Below are 18,329 nucleotides of genomic sequence, written 5' to 3' on the forward strand. Positions count from 1 at the left end.
GAGTCTGAAAACTAGCTTGAAAGCCTGGTTTCCAATCCTCATTAAAAACAAGCAAGCTCTGTTTAGCATGAATCATTGATATTGAACTGAACCAGGATTCATGGTTCAGTTCAATAGCAATGTACATTTTAACCATGGTTATGACAGATGGGGGAATTAATAATACGAGGTACGGATTGTGCAGAAGTTTGTCTCTCACGCATTATAAGAAACAAGAACAAATATGTGCACCAGACAAGTATGCACCTGCTTCCCCTGCTCCCCCTCCCCCCCAAAAGAATAGATATTCTAATTTCAAATATTTCCTACCCTTAGTTGAATTTCCTGTTCAGAGAATCAGCTTCATGACAGTTTAGTTCCATTACGGTCAGCTGAAGTATGAGTTAAATCAAAGTGCAATAACAATAGAGCCATTTTCATCTGCAGACAGCCAACAGGAATATTAATGGACAGAGCAATGGAGCTTAGACCACAGGGGCCACCCCATCCTTATAATTTGCTACAGAAGCAAATTTATCCTGCTATATCAAAAGTGAAACTCAGTTGAGCCAGGAACATCCAGCTCTTTTTCCACTTGTCATTAGACAACAGCCCTCTTCAGAGGTGTTTTTAAAAGAACAGTAGCCTCGTGTCCCTTTTAAAAGATGGGGTACTCATGTCCCCAAAGTGGGTCCGGAAGCCCTGCCCTCTGGCATATCATACCCATACCTCCCACAAAATTACCCACAGTATGGCGTTCATCTGAAGAGCTGAATGCCAAAAGTGTGATCCTGGGAGCTTAGGATGCTGATCACAGAAGTGGCGGCCATCATGCTTATGGCATTTGCCTCTTCAGATGAACACTGTAACTATGAGCAGCATGGGAGAGGAAGTGACTAACACACCGGGGGTGGGACTTCTGGATCTGCTTTGGACAGGGTGTACATGAGTATGCCATCCTTTCTTTCAAATATGTCTGAAAAGGGCTAAAGCAGCTTTAATTCCAAATAGCAGCCAGGACTCTCTACCCCATCTCTGTGTCTTCCCTGCCTCACCCTTTAATCATCAAAGCTGAGTCTTGTATGAACCACAAAAAGTAGGCTATTCAAAACACATTGGTAAGAACTGCTTTCCTGCGCTACCTGATTAAGAGTTCTGCTATGAGAACAAACAGAGACTAGCCCTACTACATTCAACTGAGACCATTTGGCTGGTTCTAAATCACACAAAGGAACCCTCCAAACATTCAGCACTACCTTTTTCAGGAAAGCACAGAACCTGTGAGCACATCAGCACAGGAGGCAGCATGAGCCAGCACACTCCCATTCCTCTTTTCTGCACACTCAGTGAATGTGCAAGGGTGCATTCTGACTAGAGCTATAGTGTCCACTGACACTCATCAGCAGGGGCAGCTCTCATAAAAACATAAGAGCCCTGCTAGATCAGGCCCGAGGCCCATCTAGTCCAGCATCCGGTTTCACACAGTGGCCCACCAGATGCCTCTGAGAAGCCCACAGGCAGGAGTTGAAGGTATGCCCTCTCTCTTGCTGTTGCTCCCCTGCAACTGGTACTCAGAGGCATCCTGCCTCTGAATACCAATGAGGCTGTGTGAGGCAACAGCCTCAGGTGGTGAGTGCACCACTGGATGGCAAGTACAGAGGCCTAGCCCTTCTTCTCATCATGGGCATCACCCCACCTACTTGTTGATGCCACCCCATCTCCTCTCCACTGCCACCTGCTTTGATCCTCCATCCCCCCTCACCAACCGTGTCCCCACCTCACCAGCCACACCCCTCAAGCCAGAGGCCAGCACTGATCCTGACCCTCTTCCCCTCTCTTCCCCTTGCTGCCTTTACCTTCTGGGACATGTTCTGTCCTCCAACCAGTTACAACAATTACACACACACACACACACACACACACACACTTCCCTTTTTCCCAACTCCTGAAATGAGGCAGACAATTTTGGTCCTAGAATGGAGAGACAGTGGAAGAGAAAGACAGAGAGAGCTGGTGCTGGTGCAGCAGTGGTGGTGAGAGAGATGGGCTGGTGAAGCAGGACATGTGCTGCATGCTGCAGGAATCAGCAGTGCTGGATGGAGAACAGAGTGCACCCTGGAAGGCGAGACGGCAAGGGAAAGAGGGGCACCAGCTTCTGACCTGAGCAGGCAGGGGCAGTGAGGGGGCCGTGGGGGGGGGGCATCATAGCCAGACTCACCCAAGGGGTGGGACTAGTAGTGGGGCAGAGCAGCACATTGCAGTTCTCTTCCAGCAATGACAGGCAACAGACCACCTCACCAGCTCACTGTTCCACCTTCAGAACAAGAATATGGAATGGAACAGAAGGCAACAGGGACACTTAAGGAACTCTCCTTACTCTACCCCATGCAGCTAATTCATCTCTGTGTCCTCCCGTGAACCAATACAATCTTCTTTTCAATGTGAAGTTGTTCAGAGCAGCTAAACCTTCTTAAACATCTATTGACCTGGAGAAGGATGTCTGACTGTTTTAGTCAATCAAAGTGACATCCTTAATCAAAGCAGCATGCCTTTCCTACTTTCAATAACAGGGCTAAAGCTTTGGCCAGCTTACCCAATATAACAACTTTAGATGAACAAAATATAGGACACATTTGCACGTAATGTGAAACTGGAGATTGCCGAACCCACGGTTAATTTTTCTAACCATGAATCGCATCATAGACGTTTGTCCAGCGGCAGCCCAGCAACCTCCATTTACAGGGCAAGGGAGCCCCTTCCTCTTCCTGCTCCACCAAGGCCACATCCCAGCAATCTCTGTAGTGCTCACGTTTCTGGCAGTGGAGGAATGTGAAGGGGCTCTCTCTCTCTCTCTCTCTCTCTCTCTCTCTCTCTCTCTCTATATATATATATATATAGTTACTCAGGGAAGAGAAGGGAACATTATGACTTCCTAGGAGGTGATATGTAAACAAGGAAGGGCAAAGGATCCTGAGGTCTGTCTCGCTGTGACCAAGCATGCTCTTGTGATGGCTCACCCCAGCGAAGCAGTCCATGGAGACCAAACCACACTCCTGCCCCTTTGGCAGTTTGCCACCTGGGGATAAGTCGTCTCATGAGAGGGTCAGTCTACTGGGGAGGGCCTTAGGCTCAAAAACCTTTGGTCTTCCATCAAACTGCACTCATGAGTTGAGCCATCCAAAAAGGGGGGGCCTGCTTGTGTGGGGCCCCCGTTCTCCCTGGTTAATGATAGAACTTTTGCACAGTGACCCCCTCCTCTCTAGGGAAGACTTTGATGCACCCAAAGGAAAGTTTCTAACACTCCATATGTCTGGGGCATTGCCAGGTAGGCAGACTGGAGAAACACCGGGATTGCGGACAGATCTTTATGTAAATTTCCCTTGTTCGGACCGACATTGTGGCAGATGCAGATCTGCCATCATGGTGAATCGCGGGAGAGGTGAGCTCCAGTTGTCTGTGACCCCAGAGGAGTGGGAGCGCCATTCCGAGCAAAATTAAAGATTGATATTTCCAAATAGGTGGACGGGCTGGCAGAGGGCCCACTTTGACTGCTTTTTCGTGGCAGTCACCAAGACAGGGAAAGCTGCTGAAAGCAAACCCATCCCCGTGGCTTGCTTGTGAGGAGCAACCAGGCTGGGCAGCATCTGCCATCCAGCCCACATGCATGTCTGCATGGCCTGACACTCTCATGAGAGAACAGTCCATGGGAGAAGGGCTTTCGTCACACATTATTAATTATTCTACTCAACCCCCCTGTCCTTCCTGGACGGTTCTTCTAATGAGTTGTGAAGGGGTATCCCCATGGCCTTCCATTCTCACGAGAGAGGAGTCTGCTCAGGAGCAGCATCTCGTCATCACAGATGTAGAATAGCTCCTTTCACTGAAGGCAATGCTGATCCTGCTGCCCAGCCCACTTATGAGTAAGTCTAGGGACCGCACACGTTAGACCAAGGGGAAAGGGCTGGGCCCTCCCTGCCCCAACATCATTGTACAAAAAAACAGACCTGAGCCATTCAGGAATTCCCGGGTGGAGCTGCCTTTTAAGCTCGACCCCAAGTATCACTGCCCTGCCATATGTTATCATCCCAGCCATCTAATGCTTATTAATGTTATCAGTCCCAGTGGCCCCTGTTTATGTTGCCACCATGAGTGCATGTGCTTGTGAACACACATCTTTATCGCTTGATTTTCGATAATCTACTTGCCATCCCGCCCCCTTTCTCTTCTGATTGCCAGGAGGGGGGCACAAGGGACAGAGTGGGAAGAGGGCATGCCCCCCTGTGACTTCCGTGTTTGACAGGCAACTGCTTTATTAGATCAGAGACAGGGAGGTGGGGCAAGTGCTCGGAGAGGTGGCCAGCAAAAACCACTGCAGGCATGGAGTGGGCACAATCCCGGACAGATCTGGGCCCTCCTCTCTATGGTTACGGTTCTAGAAACAGCACAAAACTGCGCTTATGGCAGCGTCCATGTTTGAATGCAACTCTGCCACCACAAAACCTCAGGTTGGAGCAGTGACACTCACTACAAACCGAAGGTTCGAACTGGGGTTTGGCGAGGGTGCTTTTGCCACGAAACTGCGGTTTCACGCACTCAGAAGTACACTAATTCCAACCTCTCTCCCATTTAACTGTGGTTTTGTGTTACATGTGAATGCGGCCTTATAGTTCCTGCGACCTAGTTACAGGAAGTGCATGTAACTGTATTTGCTCACATCCATGTTTTTTTACTCTTGTCTCTTCCTCTCCACTTTCAATTTTCTTCCCCGTTGTTTTAGATTCTAAGTGCACTGAAGCAGTGACCTGTCTATTTTTTGCTTATGAAACTCTGTAAAGTGCCATGTGATTCTGTAGAAGGAGGCAAACTCTCAGCTGACTTAAATAGCAATAACACTTAGCACTTACATTTATATACCACTTTATAGCCGGAGCTCTCTAAGCGGTTTACAATGATTTAGCATATTGCCCCCAACATTCTGGGTACTCATTTTACCGACCTCGGAAGGATGGAAGGCTGAGTCAACCTTGAGCCCCTGGTCAGGATCGAACTTGTAATCACTTGTGAATAGTGAATAGGACTATAGATTTGAGAGGGACAGGTAATTTAAGTCATAGGCCCCAATCCAGTTATCAGCCTCTAAATATTTCAAAGGTAGGTACTTCACCCACAACCCAAACATAGTTAAGCATACTTGCGCTCATTGATACAAAGATACAAAGTTATGATCATGCAAGGGTTTTGCATTAGCCCAAGAGTAGGCAGCCTTGGCTCTCCAGCTGTTACTGAACTACAACTCCCATCATCCCAGCTGCAATGTATTGTGGTTGATGAGAGCGTGGGAGTTGTAGTTCAGCAATAGCTGGAGAGCCAAGGATGCCTATCCCTGCACTAGCCCATTGGGATTCTTGACCCCAATTCCATGTCAAATACTGCTTTTTGAAACTAAATGGAGTTCAGTCAAGGGAACAAATCACACAAATATATGTCACATGTAGTTTGGCCCTGATGGACCCTTCTATCCCCCCTGTAGGATCTTTTTGTACTTCTCAGGAAAGAGGATGAGAGTTGAACAACCACAGAATGAGAACAGCCTGTTTACAAGGACGAGAAAATTTCAAATGCAGTTAATCCAAATTAACTACATTACAAATTTAGTAACATGGGGTAAACTGGAGCTGAATGATTAAATCAAAGGGTCTTACAGAACCAGCCTCAGCCTGCCACACACATATTCTTTAATCCCTCTCTTCTACTTCTCTGAGGAAAAGCTCTATTACATTATTGGAAATCAAGTGCAGCAAGATGACTCATTATCTTAGAGGGAGAAAAACCTTCACAAATGCATCCAAGCCTGCATGGAGATGTGGCAGGTACAAATTATTTTCTATCCATCATACACTGAAGGTACTTCACACTTTCTGTTCATACTTCACACCAATCACAATTCATCTCTGGAAATAAATAAGCTGTGACACAGTGTCACAGCTAGGGTTCCTGAAATCTAACTTTCTTGGCAGAGGAGCACAGAAGAATTTTCTGTTCAAAAATTACCGTGAACAGAATCACACAGTGGCAAATTTTCTCAAGACAAAGGAGTTACATTTGAGCTGTGATGTCACAACCAAGGTGTCTGGACTATAAATGAAGATTCCAAATCTCTTGCTCCGCCAAAGCATATACTCCAAAGTGAAGCAGTGAACTTCACTCTTGTGAAGGTTTCATTTTATATAAACAAGGTGTTGTATCCAAAGAAAATTAGTCATGCCTAAACACCACTAAAATCAATTAGACAAGTTAGTTGTAACTAATGTACGTCTCATTTATTTCAATGGGGCTTTGTCGCCACTTACTTTCTTTGGATACATCCCAAGAAAGTGATTTCTTGATTTAAACTGTAAGCATTCTGGATAGAGGTGTGTGTGCCTTTTATATCAGGGTAGTATTGTTTCCGCTTTGAGGCTTTGGAATGAAGTAGACTACAGCTCTACACACGCACACAGGCATGCATGCATGCATGCATGCATGCATATATACAGCTTTCAGTGTCCAACCTACGTAAATTAGGAGGAGCTTTTATGACATTACGAGCACAATTAATTTTAGTAAGCTACAGTTCCATAGATGGTCATGTTAAATAGTAATTTATAAAGGTCTGATACATAAATCTTCAGCAGGACATGGAAATCCAGCTTCCGTTTTAGTCTCACCTATTAAACAATATCTTGTTTTCAGAGCTGTTTCCCCCTAGTGTCTAAATGTTCTTGTAAGGTTCAGTACAAGCGCCTTTCCAGATATTTGTCTATAGTGAGATGTTGATGCTTAAGGCTTGTTAAGAGATAAGCATTGCTTCCCTACAATGTCAAAGCCACAAAACTATTTCCCACTGCTCCCTTTGGAACAAAATATATTTTGATGCATTTGCTACTCTACCTCCACAAAAACATCAAAGAAAATGAAATCTCAAGGACTGTAAAAAGAAACATTTAAAACTTACCGGAACTGAAATCTGAGGATTATTTTTCAGTTTTCCCAGCACAGTAAAGCCATCAACATTGATTTTTCCCCTTGGCTCTATGGTTAAGGTTTGGATCATAATGCAGTCAATATAAAGGGTGACAGCACTCTTCTCTATACCAATCATAACCTTGTGCCACTGAGAATCAAACAGATGTGGTAAATCCAAAAATGTCACTGTCTGGAGAGTTCCATCAGTTCTTTTATAGGAGTATTCAAGAGACATGGCTTGTCCATTAAGCTTCAGTCCAACTTGTTCTTTTCCAGAAGAGTCCAGAACCTGCCATATGCTCCAGTATTTCTGAAGAGTATTTCCAGTCATCCGAAAAGTAGTTAGAATAGAATACTCATCAGGTAGTCCATTTGGATATAAAGACCTGAATAGGGTGAAAATAAAGCAAGCTCGATGATGTTGCTTGGTTAGCTGATTTGATTGGGCATTTGGATTAATTGTCACTTCAGAGAGAGAGAGAGAGAGAGAGAGAGAGTCTACCACCTCAGGGCACCATCAGGCCACTAGTAGTTTTGACCCAGTGTGAGTCACTAGTTCAAATATCCTATTGGCCAAATGCATTATGACTCAACAATGCTGGCTCAAGTATGTGACAACTCAAGACAAAGCTGATATTTCAGCCAATAAGAAAACAGTGCTATTTAAACCAATATAATCCTCCAACAGTGGGGGGTTTTTAAAAGCAAATTTGCTTTTTAAAATTATTATGTTTTTTGACATTTTGTATTTTACATACATCTCCCCGCCCCCGGGCCTGACCTTCCCACCCTTCTAGCCAACCTTTGCACGCTGCGCTGGCTGCAGGGGAGGTGGGAAAAGAAAGGAGAAATAGAGGGAAAGAGGGAGAGGCCACATCTATTGGTGCAATGGTGTGTATTTCCTTCTCTTCTCTGACAGTGTTAAGACCAATAATAAGCCTGTTTAGGCAGCTGTGTTCACATGTACATCTGTCATGTGTTCTATGTATCTGCCGCCTATAAGGTCATGTTCTGAATTCTATAATTATTCGACTGGTTTTAAGGTATCATTTCTCCTGACTAGATCTAAGATGTGTTTTTTCAATCTGCCCATGACTGGAATCTGCACTTAGGACACTCTCCACTGTTTGAAAATCTTGCCATATTTTCTGTCAGTATAGTGGGCAGCATCCAAACTAAGTTAGTTATAACTAAGTCCTATTGAAATTAATGGAGTTTAAGTTAGTTATAAGAACTAACATGTCTCATTGATTTCCATGGTGCTCAGCAGCTTAAGTGGTGCAGCGGGGAAAGGCTTGACTAACAAGCAGAAGGTTGCCGGTTCGAATCCCCACTGGTACTATATCGGGCAGCAGCAATATAGAAAGGTGCTGAAAGGCATCATTTCATACTGCACGGGAAGAGGCAATGGTAATTCCCTCCTGTATTCTACCAAAGAAAACCACAGGCCTCTGTGGGGGCCAGGAGTCAAAATTGACTTGATGGCACATTTTACCTTTAGCATTAGCCTGGTTGTTGCCCAGTATCTTCCTCAATGTGGAAAATCCTCAATGTGGAAATTTTTGTCTTTGTTCTTCCGTACTCACCATTGAATACTTTTTAAAAAATAATTATCCATATGCTTTACAGGCATCTCCCTCTGGTTCCTATTCGGTTTCTTTGCCCCTACTTATCCTCTCTTGAAAAGCTTTAATTGGACTTGATATGAGTTTTAATTGGACTTGATATGAGTTTCTGGTGCTATGCAAAAGGTTTAATTGACAAGGTTGAGACACAACACCAAAAATATAGTAATGAAGTTAATAAAAAATGATGGTGTTCTTTTTATTTTACAGATCTGATGGACCTATCAAAGCCATCATAACATGTTGGTGTTGCAAAGCTATTAAGGCCCGTTAATGACATGGAAGCCATTCCCATGATCAGAAGAAAGTGGGCTAAGGGAACCTAGCCCGCTTTCTACTGACCATCGTGATCATCATGGCTCACCTGGTGGTTACAAGGTGGCTAGCCCACCTAATTCCCCCTCCCCTTAAATCAGGTTAATAGAGTAAGTGCTCCGTTAACTTCCTTTTTTTGCTCGTGTGCCACCGCAGTGCGCAGTGACACACGAGTAGACCCCCAACCCGGAGGTTGCAACCAGCCTCCCAGCCTTAGGGGTCTCTCCAGAATGCCCCACGTACTCGTGGGGGGCATCCTGGAACTTCCCCGCAGCCTCCACCAGCTCCGTGACGGAGCCGGCAGTCATGTGGGTGGTCGATCCGGCCCAGGGTTTGGAGGTTGCTCATCTGCGGGGAGAGCGGGCTAAGCCTGATCGTGAGGACTGATCGTGAGAAGAGCTTCATGGTGAAAATGTTACGTGGGTTGTGGCATTGATGTATTGGGCCACATATTTTAGCAATTACGTTTACATCCCATCCTTCCTTCCAGGAATTCAGACGGTCTACATCCTCACATGCCTTGTGGGCAGGCAAGTTTAGGGCTAGGCACTTTGTAAACCTCATGACTGAATAGGGATCTGAACCAGGATCTTTGCAGATCAAGCCCACAATTCTAACCATTATTCTAACACCGTGGCCAGTAATCACATGATAGGATAGGCAACCTGAGCCCCAATAACAAAACAATACTAAATAATAACAATTCACTATGAACACAACTCTTCTCATACCAGATCTGTTCAGCCCACATTCTAACAACATCTGTCCGTTTGTGTGGGTCAGACCTCTTCACACAACCCTTTCAGAACACGGCAGGAGCAGGAAAATGCTCCCCGGTGCCGATTCCTAGCTGTGTGAATTCGTGATAAGGTGGTCAAGGGCAAGCTCATGGCATGTACAGGATTCAATACAAACTGGCTTCTGGTGCAGCATTACTGTGGTTTTTTTAGTGTTTGCCATACTATGCCACAAGCCAATAGAGGCTGAATCTTGCTCATGCCGATGAAATGCATGTGACTACCACATTACAAGTTGGCATGGCTGAAGGTTAGTTTTTGCAACTTCCACATAATGCAATGACTGTGTGAAGCGGTCCCTTAGTTTCACTGCTCAAGAAATTACACTTCATCTTGTGATTTCTTCAGTGCGACAGCATTCATGTTATGCTAGCTCCTGCTGAAGAATGTGCACATGTCAAAGAACTCACTTTGAGAAGAGGGAGAATTACTGAAACAAAACAGATAATCTCCTGGTTTTTATTCTTACATTTGTTTCCAAGGTTTCCTTGGAGATATGCAAATGAGAATCACCAAAGAGTAATTGAAATTTGCTTCATCTCATAAAGGAACCTTGCCAAATAATACAGCACTTGCATATTAGAATGTTTCAGCTTATTCCTGAAGCTGAAATTAAAGACTCATAATTTTTTCTGCACTAGAATGTTTCTAATATGTCATTTCAAAGTAAGCTATAAGAGGAGAAATATGATTCATTAGACCTGGTGAGGCATGAGGATAGTGTAGAAGATCTCTCTCCCAGACTTAGAATCCTCATAGGTCATTTTCGTATTTTCCTCAGATTACCTGAGCAATCTCTAGCTTTCTCCATCCCAGCCAGGGACCACAGTACCCATTATTCCTTGCAACTCAGTGTTACTGAAAATCCAATGCTTCCTAATTTTAGACAGGTGATAGTAATAATGGTTTCAGTATTGCTTGGAAGGCAACAGAGAAAGGCAAGTCTGGCCAGAGGTAAAAGGGAAATTCCACAACATTTTCCCCACACATACAGTGCTGCTTCATATGTAATGTGGCACCACAGTTAAGTCTGCTCCCACACAAATTCCCTGAGGCTCAGCAGCACATACTCTTCCTCCCATGCTTTCAAAAGCATTTTTTTTCTGATTTGGGTTAAAATAAACCAAGTTGTCAGTTGTGACATCCAGATCAAACAATCTTGGTTTAGTCTCACCTATTTACTTGAAATAAACTGCAATCTGTAACTCACTTCAAACCTTGGATACTGATCACTGTTTATTTCAAGCAAGTAGGTTAGAAATAGGATGGCATGGAGTGCTTTGATCCATAGAGTGACCGAGAGTCGGACACGACTGAACGGATCGAGAGAAAGGTTAGAATAAACCAAGATTGGTTGGTTCAGATGTCACAGCTGATCTTGGTTTATTCTGACCTAAAGCAGATGTAGACACTCACATGGGAGGCAGGAGCATGTGCTCTCAAGCTTCAAGGACATTGCCTGAGATCAAGTTTAATGGTAGTTCTGCATTACCTCTGAAGCAGCCCATACACATTTAAAATCCAAAGCCAATAGTTTCTCAGTGTCTGTCCAGACATTGGGGGGTAGGGGTGGGGGTAATGGCAGCTGACAATGGGGACCACCATGTTTTTGTGGTACCTGCTATTTCACTTTCCTGCAAAGCTCCAGACACAGCATTGGCCCAGAACATTGTGGGGAAATAAAACGGCAGCAACTACAACAACATGGCAACCCCTACTGGTAGGTGCCATTTTCTTCTTCTCAGTATTCTGGACTGAAGCTGAATCCAGAGCATTGTGGGTAAATAAAATGGCAGCCATCAGAAGGCAGGTACACAGAGGACCTCTACTGACCACCACTGGCAACCAGAATGAAAACAAGTCAAGAAGAGGAAAACAAATCTGAATGGTTGAATGTTTAAAAATCAATGATGAGTAACCAAACCAAATCAAAATGTTACAAATGAGTACTGAACCAAAACCAATCTTTTAATAATGAAAATGAATTGGGTAACAAAACAACTGGTTTTCTTGCACGCCCCTGAAATAAAATACATAAAGGAACACATGAAAAGGAACAAAAGAAGGACCACTAGCAGAACCACAGAAACAAAGTATGGCATTGACAGACACAGCTCCTGAGAGAGATCCTACTGGGACCACTTCACTATGACTATAGCTTCCTATTTAATGTGTTTTATACAAAGGCTTTTACACCTACTTTTCTCAATGGCACCCTTGAGCTTAGAATATAGTGCATGCAATCTATCTAGCTGCTCTTTGCAATTCCTCTAATGCTGAATGAGGGAAAATTACATTATAATATGAAAGTAATTTCAACAGTGAGCACAGTACTTTAAAAAAATGCACTGAAGGGGCATGATCCCTGCTCAGAACACGAAAAACAGGACTCAAATGGAGCTGACAGTGCATGTTGCTAGGACATGCAAAACCAACCCTTTGAAAGATCACCTGAATGCCTCTTTCAGCACTAGCTTTAGTGAACAGCACTGCTGGAACTCCTTACAGCCACCAGATGGCACTAGGTTCAATCACTGCTTTAACGTGCTACACACTTCAGGAAAGACAGTGAGTTCTTTCAACCATACCCAGACAAATTACAGGAAAGCTAGCACATTTCCTGCATAATAGCTGGCTGCTGTTGTGTCCTAGACTAATATTAAAAATAATTACATGCTTCATATATGAATAAACGATAGTGTAGGGTGGTGAGGTATAACGGCTTTATTAACAGGAGCCTGGAATGGCTGTATTACTGACAAATCGGGTTAAGCAAGTTGCATAAAATATGCTCCAGTCTCATCTGAGGGGAACTGTGCAATTCACTGATGGAGAGAACACCCACCTTTAATTTGTGCCGCCGGAATTGATGCCTGTGAACATAATCCATGGTGCCTGCCTAAATTACAGCTCCAGTTTGTCTCTTCAGCTCTCACAGTATTCTAATTTTGACACAAATGTTTTAGAATTTTAAAGGGTTCTACATTGTAGGGTGCAAATCTATCCTGCCATCATATGGGCTGGTTCTCATGACCAGAAGCTGGAGAGGAGGAGTCATAGGAATATAGATACCTAGGAAGCTGCCATATACTGAGTCAGACCATAGATCCATCTAACTCATTATTGTCTACACAGACTGGCAGCAGCTTCTCCAAGGTTGCAGGCAGGAATCTCTCTCAGCCCTATCTTGGAGAAGCCAGGGTGGGAACTTGGAACCTTCTGCTCTTCCCAGAGCGGCTCCATCCCCTAAGGGGAATATCTTACAGTGTTCACACATGTAGTCTCCCATTCATATGCAACCAGGGCAGACCCTGCTTAGCTAAGGGGACAAGTCATGCTTGCTACCACAAGACCAGCTCTCTTCTCCAGACCAGCTCTCCCCTCCCATGTGTGCTCCCGAGAAATGGCCACATGTCGGCAAAAATCAAGGTTGTAGGGTTGCGGGGAAAGGATCGTGTACTAGCCGCGATCTGGGCAGGACAGCAGCAGCAGGTGTAGCCAGCACTGTATTGAAGGTGGAGAAAAAGCATGTCCTGTCCTGCCCTCCTCAAATTGTGACTAGCACACAATCACTTCCCCCTCCTCCTCCCTTATTTCCTGACATAGATCATTTCTTACCATTTCTCTGGAACGCTCGTGGGGCTTGGAGCCGAGCTGAAAGCTCCTCTTGCTTAGCCCTTGGTCGGGAGAACCAGCCCTATAATATGTCTCACGTTACGTCAATGATTTTTTTTTTTAAAAAAAGATAGAAAAACAAATACAAATATTCTCAGTTGAAAGTCTGTTCAGTGAAGCTGATTGAAGGCAATGAAAAAACAGTGTTGGGTCTCTCATACATTTGGGAGTATCATATATATACCCCTTGTCCCATTCACAAAATCCATTTGCACTGGGGACTTGTGGAGTTGTTAGGAGATTGTGCAATACCAGAACAGAAATTAAGAACTCAGTCTCGGGTGGGGTGTGTGTGTTGGGAGTTGAATAGGTGGAAGTATGTAGCCAGTGTTTTTATTTTTTTAAAAAAAATTAATAGTTGAGAAGAAGCTGCAGGCAGTGCTTTAGGCAGGGACACTGTGGGTCATCTGCTATCTGTACAAACATAAGATACTCCACCCAAAGGTTAGTACCTGTTTTATGAAATCCTAAAGAATGGTGAACACATCCATGTATTTTACTCAGCATCTCAGCATCTAATAAATCATTGCTCAATTATTTGAAGATGCATGTGTGAACTTCCTCACTGAGAAGCATCATGCTGCAAATGATGTCTCCGTTGGCCAACATCCTGACTAATGAAGCACTGGTACCATTGGAGAAGCTCCTGTCCAGTACCTGTTCTTCAGAGTTCCAGACTCCTGCTGCACTGGTGTGAGTGTGTATGGAGCAGAATTCCAACAACTTCCCCTTTCTCAGAAGCCCCCTGTGCCACCCAGAAACATGTCCCTGAGGGCTGCACAGAACACTTTCTGGGGAAGAGAAGGTTGGCTAAATTTGCCCCCACTGCTGAGCCAACAGTGGAGCTGAGTTAGCTGAATGTTTCAGAGGCACCAGTTCTTCTCCTATTGCACCACTGCTTCATTAGTCAAGATGTAAGTCAATGAGCCTCTTCTCATGATTACTGAGAATGGACTCTGGAGCAGGCTGCAGGGGGAGTGGGTTAAACTTACCCTCCCCACAGATGATCCATCTGGCAGTGCGGGATGTGCTCCCCACATGCCCAGATGAGTCCCTGTGCACCAAGGCAGCGGGGAGGGGAGGGGGCCGGGATGTGTCGTCGCGGCCCCTGGAAATACCATGATGCACCATGCAAGTGCACAGTGTATCATGAGGATTCCCCCCTCCTCTCTCTGGACTCCCTGCAATGTGGCAGCTGCCACACAATCCAAAAAATGAGGTTAAGGGAGCACTCACTCCTTTAACCCCATTTTAAAGGATGGTTATTTAGGTGGATTTGCCGCCAAGCAATTCGCTAATCTCCTTTTGGTGATCGTGAGCTGCCGTGCTGCAGCTCTGCGGCACATTGACTTGCAAGAAGACCCCTGCTAGGAGGTTAAAACAAGCCTCTCGGTCCCGAGGGTCTCCCCAGGATGTCCCGCTCACTCACATGGGACATCCTGGGACTTCCGTGGGCCAGGTGGCCCCTGATCCCCACAAGCCCTACTGGCTCTGTGACGGAGCTGGTAATCGTGTGGGTGGCCGATCCAGCCACACAGGGTTCCACGGGTGTGGGGAGAGCGGGTTGGCCCACTCTCCCCACCTAACCCCATCCGGCTCTCCACACTGTTCATGTGGAGACCCACTTTGAATTCTAATATGAATGCAGGATCATGCTGAAAGAACAGACAGAAGACTAATTAGGAAACAGAACAGTATGGGAAACAGATTACACTTTGTTATGTATTCATAACCTATTTTTTAAACTGCATGGAAAACAGCTGGTGCACACATACCCTTGGTCGCATCACCTAGAAGCCAGAAGATAAGACCTTTGCAGTGGGGAACAGCTTAACTTGAAACAGAGTTGCCCAGAAAAGGGTTTCTCCTTTTCTGGAAAAGCTAGAAGTTGCCCAGACAAGAATTAATTTAAACATAGAGTTGCAACGACAATAAACAAAAGCAACTGCATGTGTTACCTCGTTGGAATCCTGAAGTCTACATTTGTGCCTAATTTGTAAGCCACTTGTAAATCTGTAGAACCCACCACTCGCTGAATGATGCCTCTGGAAGCAGCTTTATCAAGCTGGAACTGTGAAATCAGATCATATCCTAGACAAACAAATATGCACATTTGGACATTTTAGATTGAGAAAGCATGTTGTGGGATAGCACAACTTGAGGTCTTGTTCTTGAATTGATCCCTGCTGCTGATTTAGCTCATTTTGCTGCTATTTTTGCACAACTGTATTGTTTTATCATCAGGGGCGTATCTAGGGTAGGGCAGGCAGGGCACGTGCCCCGGGTGACACTTGAAAGGGGGCACCATTTATTTTTTTTAAAAAAAATTTTAATGGCTACCAAAAACAAAATGGCCACCGTGCATGCTCAAATGGCCTCTCTGAAGCCCTAGGCAATGCCAAGCCTCATAGAGACCATTTGAGCATGGCAGGGGCCATTTTGTTTTCAGTGGCCATTTTTAAATACAAAATTTACTTTTAAAAATGGCCACCGCACATGCTCAAATGGTCCCTGCAAGGCCCTAGGGGCCAGTGGGGGGAGGGGGAACCTTTGCAGACCCCCCCCCAAGCCCTTAGGAAGCCCCCAAAAGGGGCTACAGGTACATTTTTTAATTTAATATAAGTCACTGTCCACATATTCAGTTTGGCACTATGTACAGAGAATCAGGGCTTGTGAATACTGAGCTGAAGCTTATGAGCTAGGATTGTATTCATTTGCTATTACTTTGCTTCTTGTGATAAGTGAGTTAAACATGATGTCTTAATAATATGGCTATTAATGGTGAGTTTGTCTTTGAATCAGTGTGAAATCCTTAGTATTAAGGCCCACTGGGAGTTTCTTGCTCTCTTTCTCTCATTTTAACTGTCTTTCTGAAAGACTAGAATATATTCCAAGCAGTGACACAGTTTACTCTGCATATCCTTTAATGATTTTCAGAGTATCTGGGAAAAGTCAAATTCTCCATTTATTTTTAAAACTTATGTAATAGTGATGCTACAATGCATAGTAGAGAATTAGACAAGCACTTCTGTTTAGTTTTCCAAGTACACCTCCAAATAGTAAATGGGTATTTCATGAGCCCCAGCAGACTGAAATTTGTAGTTTCCCAGCATTTTTTGGTCTGGCTACGTCCACTGCTAAACAGTTTTTGAAAGAGTAAAAGATTAATAAGCTTGATTTGTGTTTTTGAGCTGATATTATGGTAAAGTTATCTGAAAGATGGGTGTCAGATGTTTGGACAAGGGGCGCAATTTCAGTGCTTGCCCTAGGTGCTATTTTCCCTAGATACGCCTCTGTTTATCGTGTTAGGTTTATAACCTTGTTTGTTTTTTAATAATGCTATCAGCCTTTTCGGAAATCATGATTGAGAAATGGGATACAAATAGCTTAACAAATGAACAAATGACCTAAAGAGCAGTTCCCCCCACCCCTCTGCCAGCAAAATGAGATTTCTACATGCCTGGTAGAAGCAGTAGTAAGCAAGGAGATAGCTCATTAAAAAGATACTGTAAAATAGTCAATTTAAAAGAAGAGTCTATATAGCAACTGGTATGTACTTGCCTGGCAGATCATCTTGGCCAATCCTAGTTAGTGGGCAGAGGTCCGTCTTCATGTTGGAACTGAACGTTACTGGAAACCCTGCAAGGAAAATTGAACAAAGTTGTCCCTGTCCATTGTGTTGTTTGATGCTCTGTGGTCTTTTGAGCCATTTCCTCAGAGGTTAGCATGATAGGAATGAACAGGACTTACTTACAAATAAACATATTTAAGATCGGGTGGTTGGTGGGTGGGGGGGAAGGTCCAGGAGCACAGATGAATTAAAGTCACAACAGAAAAAGGGGCCAAATTCTGGTGCAACTGAAGTCCATAACCTAAGACAGGTAATACTCTGCTACCTCATCTACATAGTTCAGAAGATGGTGGCTATGGTGTTAGATTTCTAATGAAATGTTTGGGTTTTTAAAAAAAAGAAGAAGGCAGTCATAGATTTCTGTTCTCTAACTTCCCTGCAGTTTCTCAAGGTAGTTGCCTTCCTCAGCCCAGGCTTGTAATATAACAAGTTCTACAGTGCAGAGCTTCTGGTGGTTTGGACAATGTTTTTAAAAATTCCAATGACTTGGTTGACAAAGTCAACACCTTCACTTTATGTAAAGCAAAGAAGCACCCACTCTGCTCCAGCGTAACCAGCAGTTGGGAATCCAAGCTCTTGACTTCTTTCCCTTCCCCCTTGATATTTCAGATGTTCACACTCCTTCCTCTCCCATGTTTGATCACCAAGCCCTGTAAGGTGAGGGCCAGTGGGGGTTGCGAACAAGAGCATAAAAGAAAGTCTCTTGCAAGAACAAATAGTCATTCACTGTTTGAAACACTCGCTCTCTCTAAAGCACCTTTGAGAGAGCTGTGGTAGAGGGAGGAATCCCAGTGCATTCATGTACAACCCGAACACCTCTTTCAAGAACCAAAAAGGAAAATTAAACATTGGCTTAACTTAGCTGAAGTATGCCACGTTTCAAGCTGAGGTGGAAAATGTCACTAAGTCTGGAAGACAGACTTATGCAGTTTGAAAGGAGACACCTTCCCAACCTACAGAGAGTCTCTTGTCTAGTTCAAGGACTGATATCTAAATGTAGACTTCCATCTCCCATGCCTGAGGTTGCAATCCTATATGCACACTTACTGGGCAATACGCCCACTGCACTAAAAGGGACTTTCCCCCTAAATAAACATGCATGGAATTGCATTGCAAATAATGGAATGTACCAAACATATTCCTTTGCTACCCCAGAAACCAAGCCTGCTATATTTCTAGGGATCTGACTTTTTAAATGGCAACTGAGCATTAGTGTCCTTGTTCACCCTAGCTCCCTACAGAAAGTTGATGCTATGCTGGTCCTGTAGAACAGGAGTTCCAGCATGTGGAAACTGATGGCCA

The 18,329-nt window shown here is 44.3% G+C and overlaps 1 protein-coding gene across 14 annotated transcripts in view; it reads right to left on the reverse strand.

Annotated features, from left to right (window-relative positions):
• The window catches only part of COL9A1 (collagen type IX alpha 1 chain), a 205,032-nt gene that overhangs the window by 97,990 nt on the left and 88,713 nt on the right, over positions 1-18,329 (reverse strand). For all 14 annotated transcript variants that reach the window (XR_008314079.1, XR_008314080.1, XM_053286751.1 and 11 more), the window contains 3 exons: positions 16,958-17,035; positions 15,355-15,487; positions 6,974-7,370 (listed from right to left, as the gene is read on the reverse strand). Coding sequence is in view for 12 of the 14 variants with exons in the window: in XM_053286751.1 (XP_053142726.1) it covers positions 6,974-7,370; positions 15,355-15,487; positions 16,958-17,035 (608 nt within the window). In the remaining 2 variants the exon portion in view is untranslated. The remainder of the gene's footprint in view (positions 1-6,973; positions 7,371-15,354; positions 15,488-16,957; positions 17,036-18,329) is intronic.

The sequence above is a fragment of the Hemicordylus capensis genome, chromosome 1 (genome assembly GCF_027244095.1).
Source record: "Hemicordylus capensis ecotype Gifberg chromosome 1, rHemCap1.1.pri, whole genome shotgun sequence".
NCBI classification, from domain to species: domain Eukaryota; kingdom Metazoa; phylum Chordata; class Lepidosauria; order Squamata; family Cordylidae; genus Hemicordylus; species Hemicordylus capensis.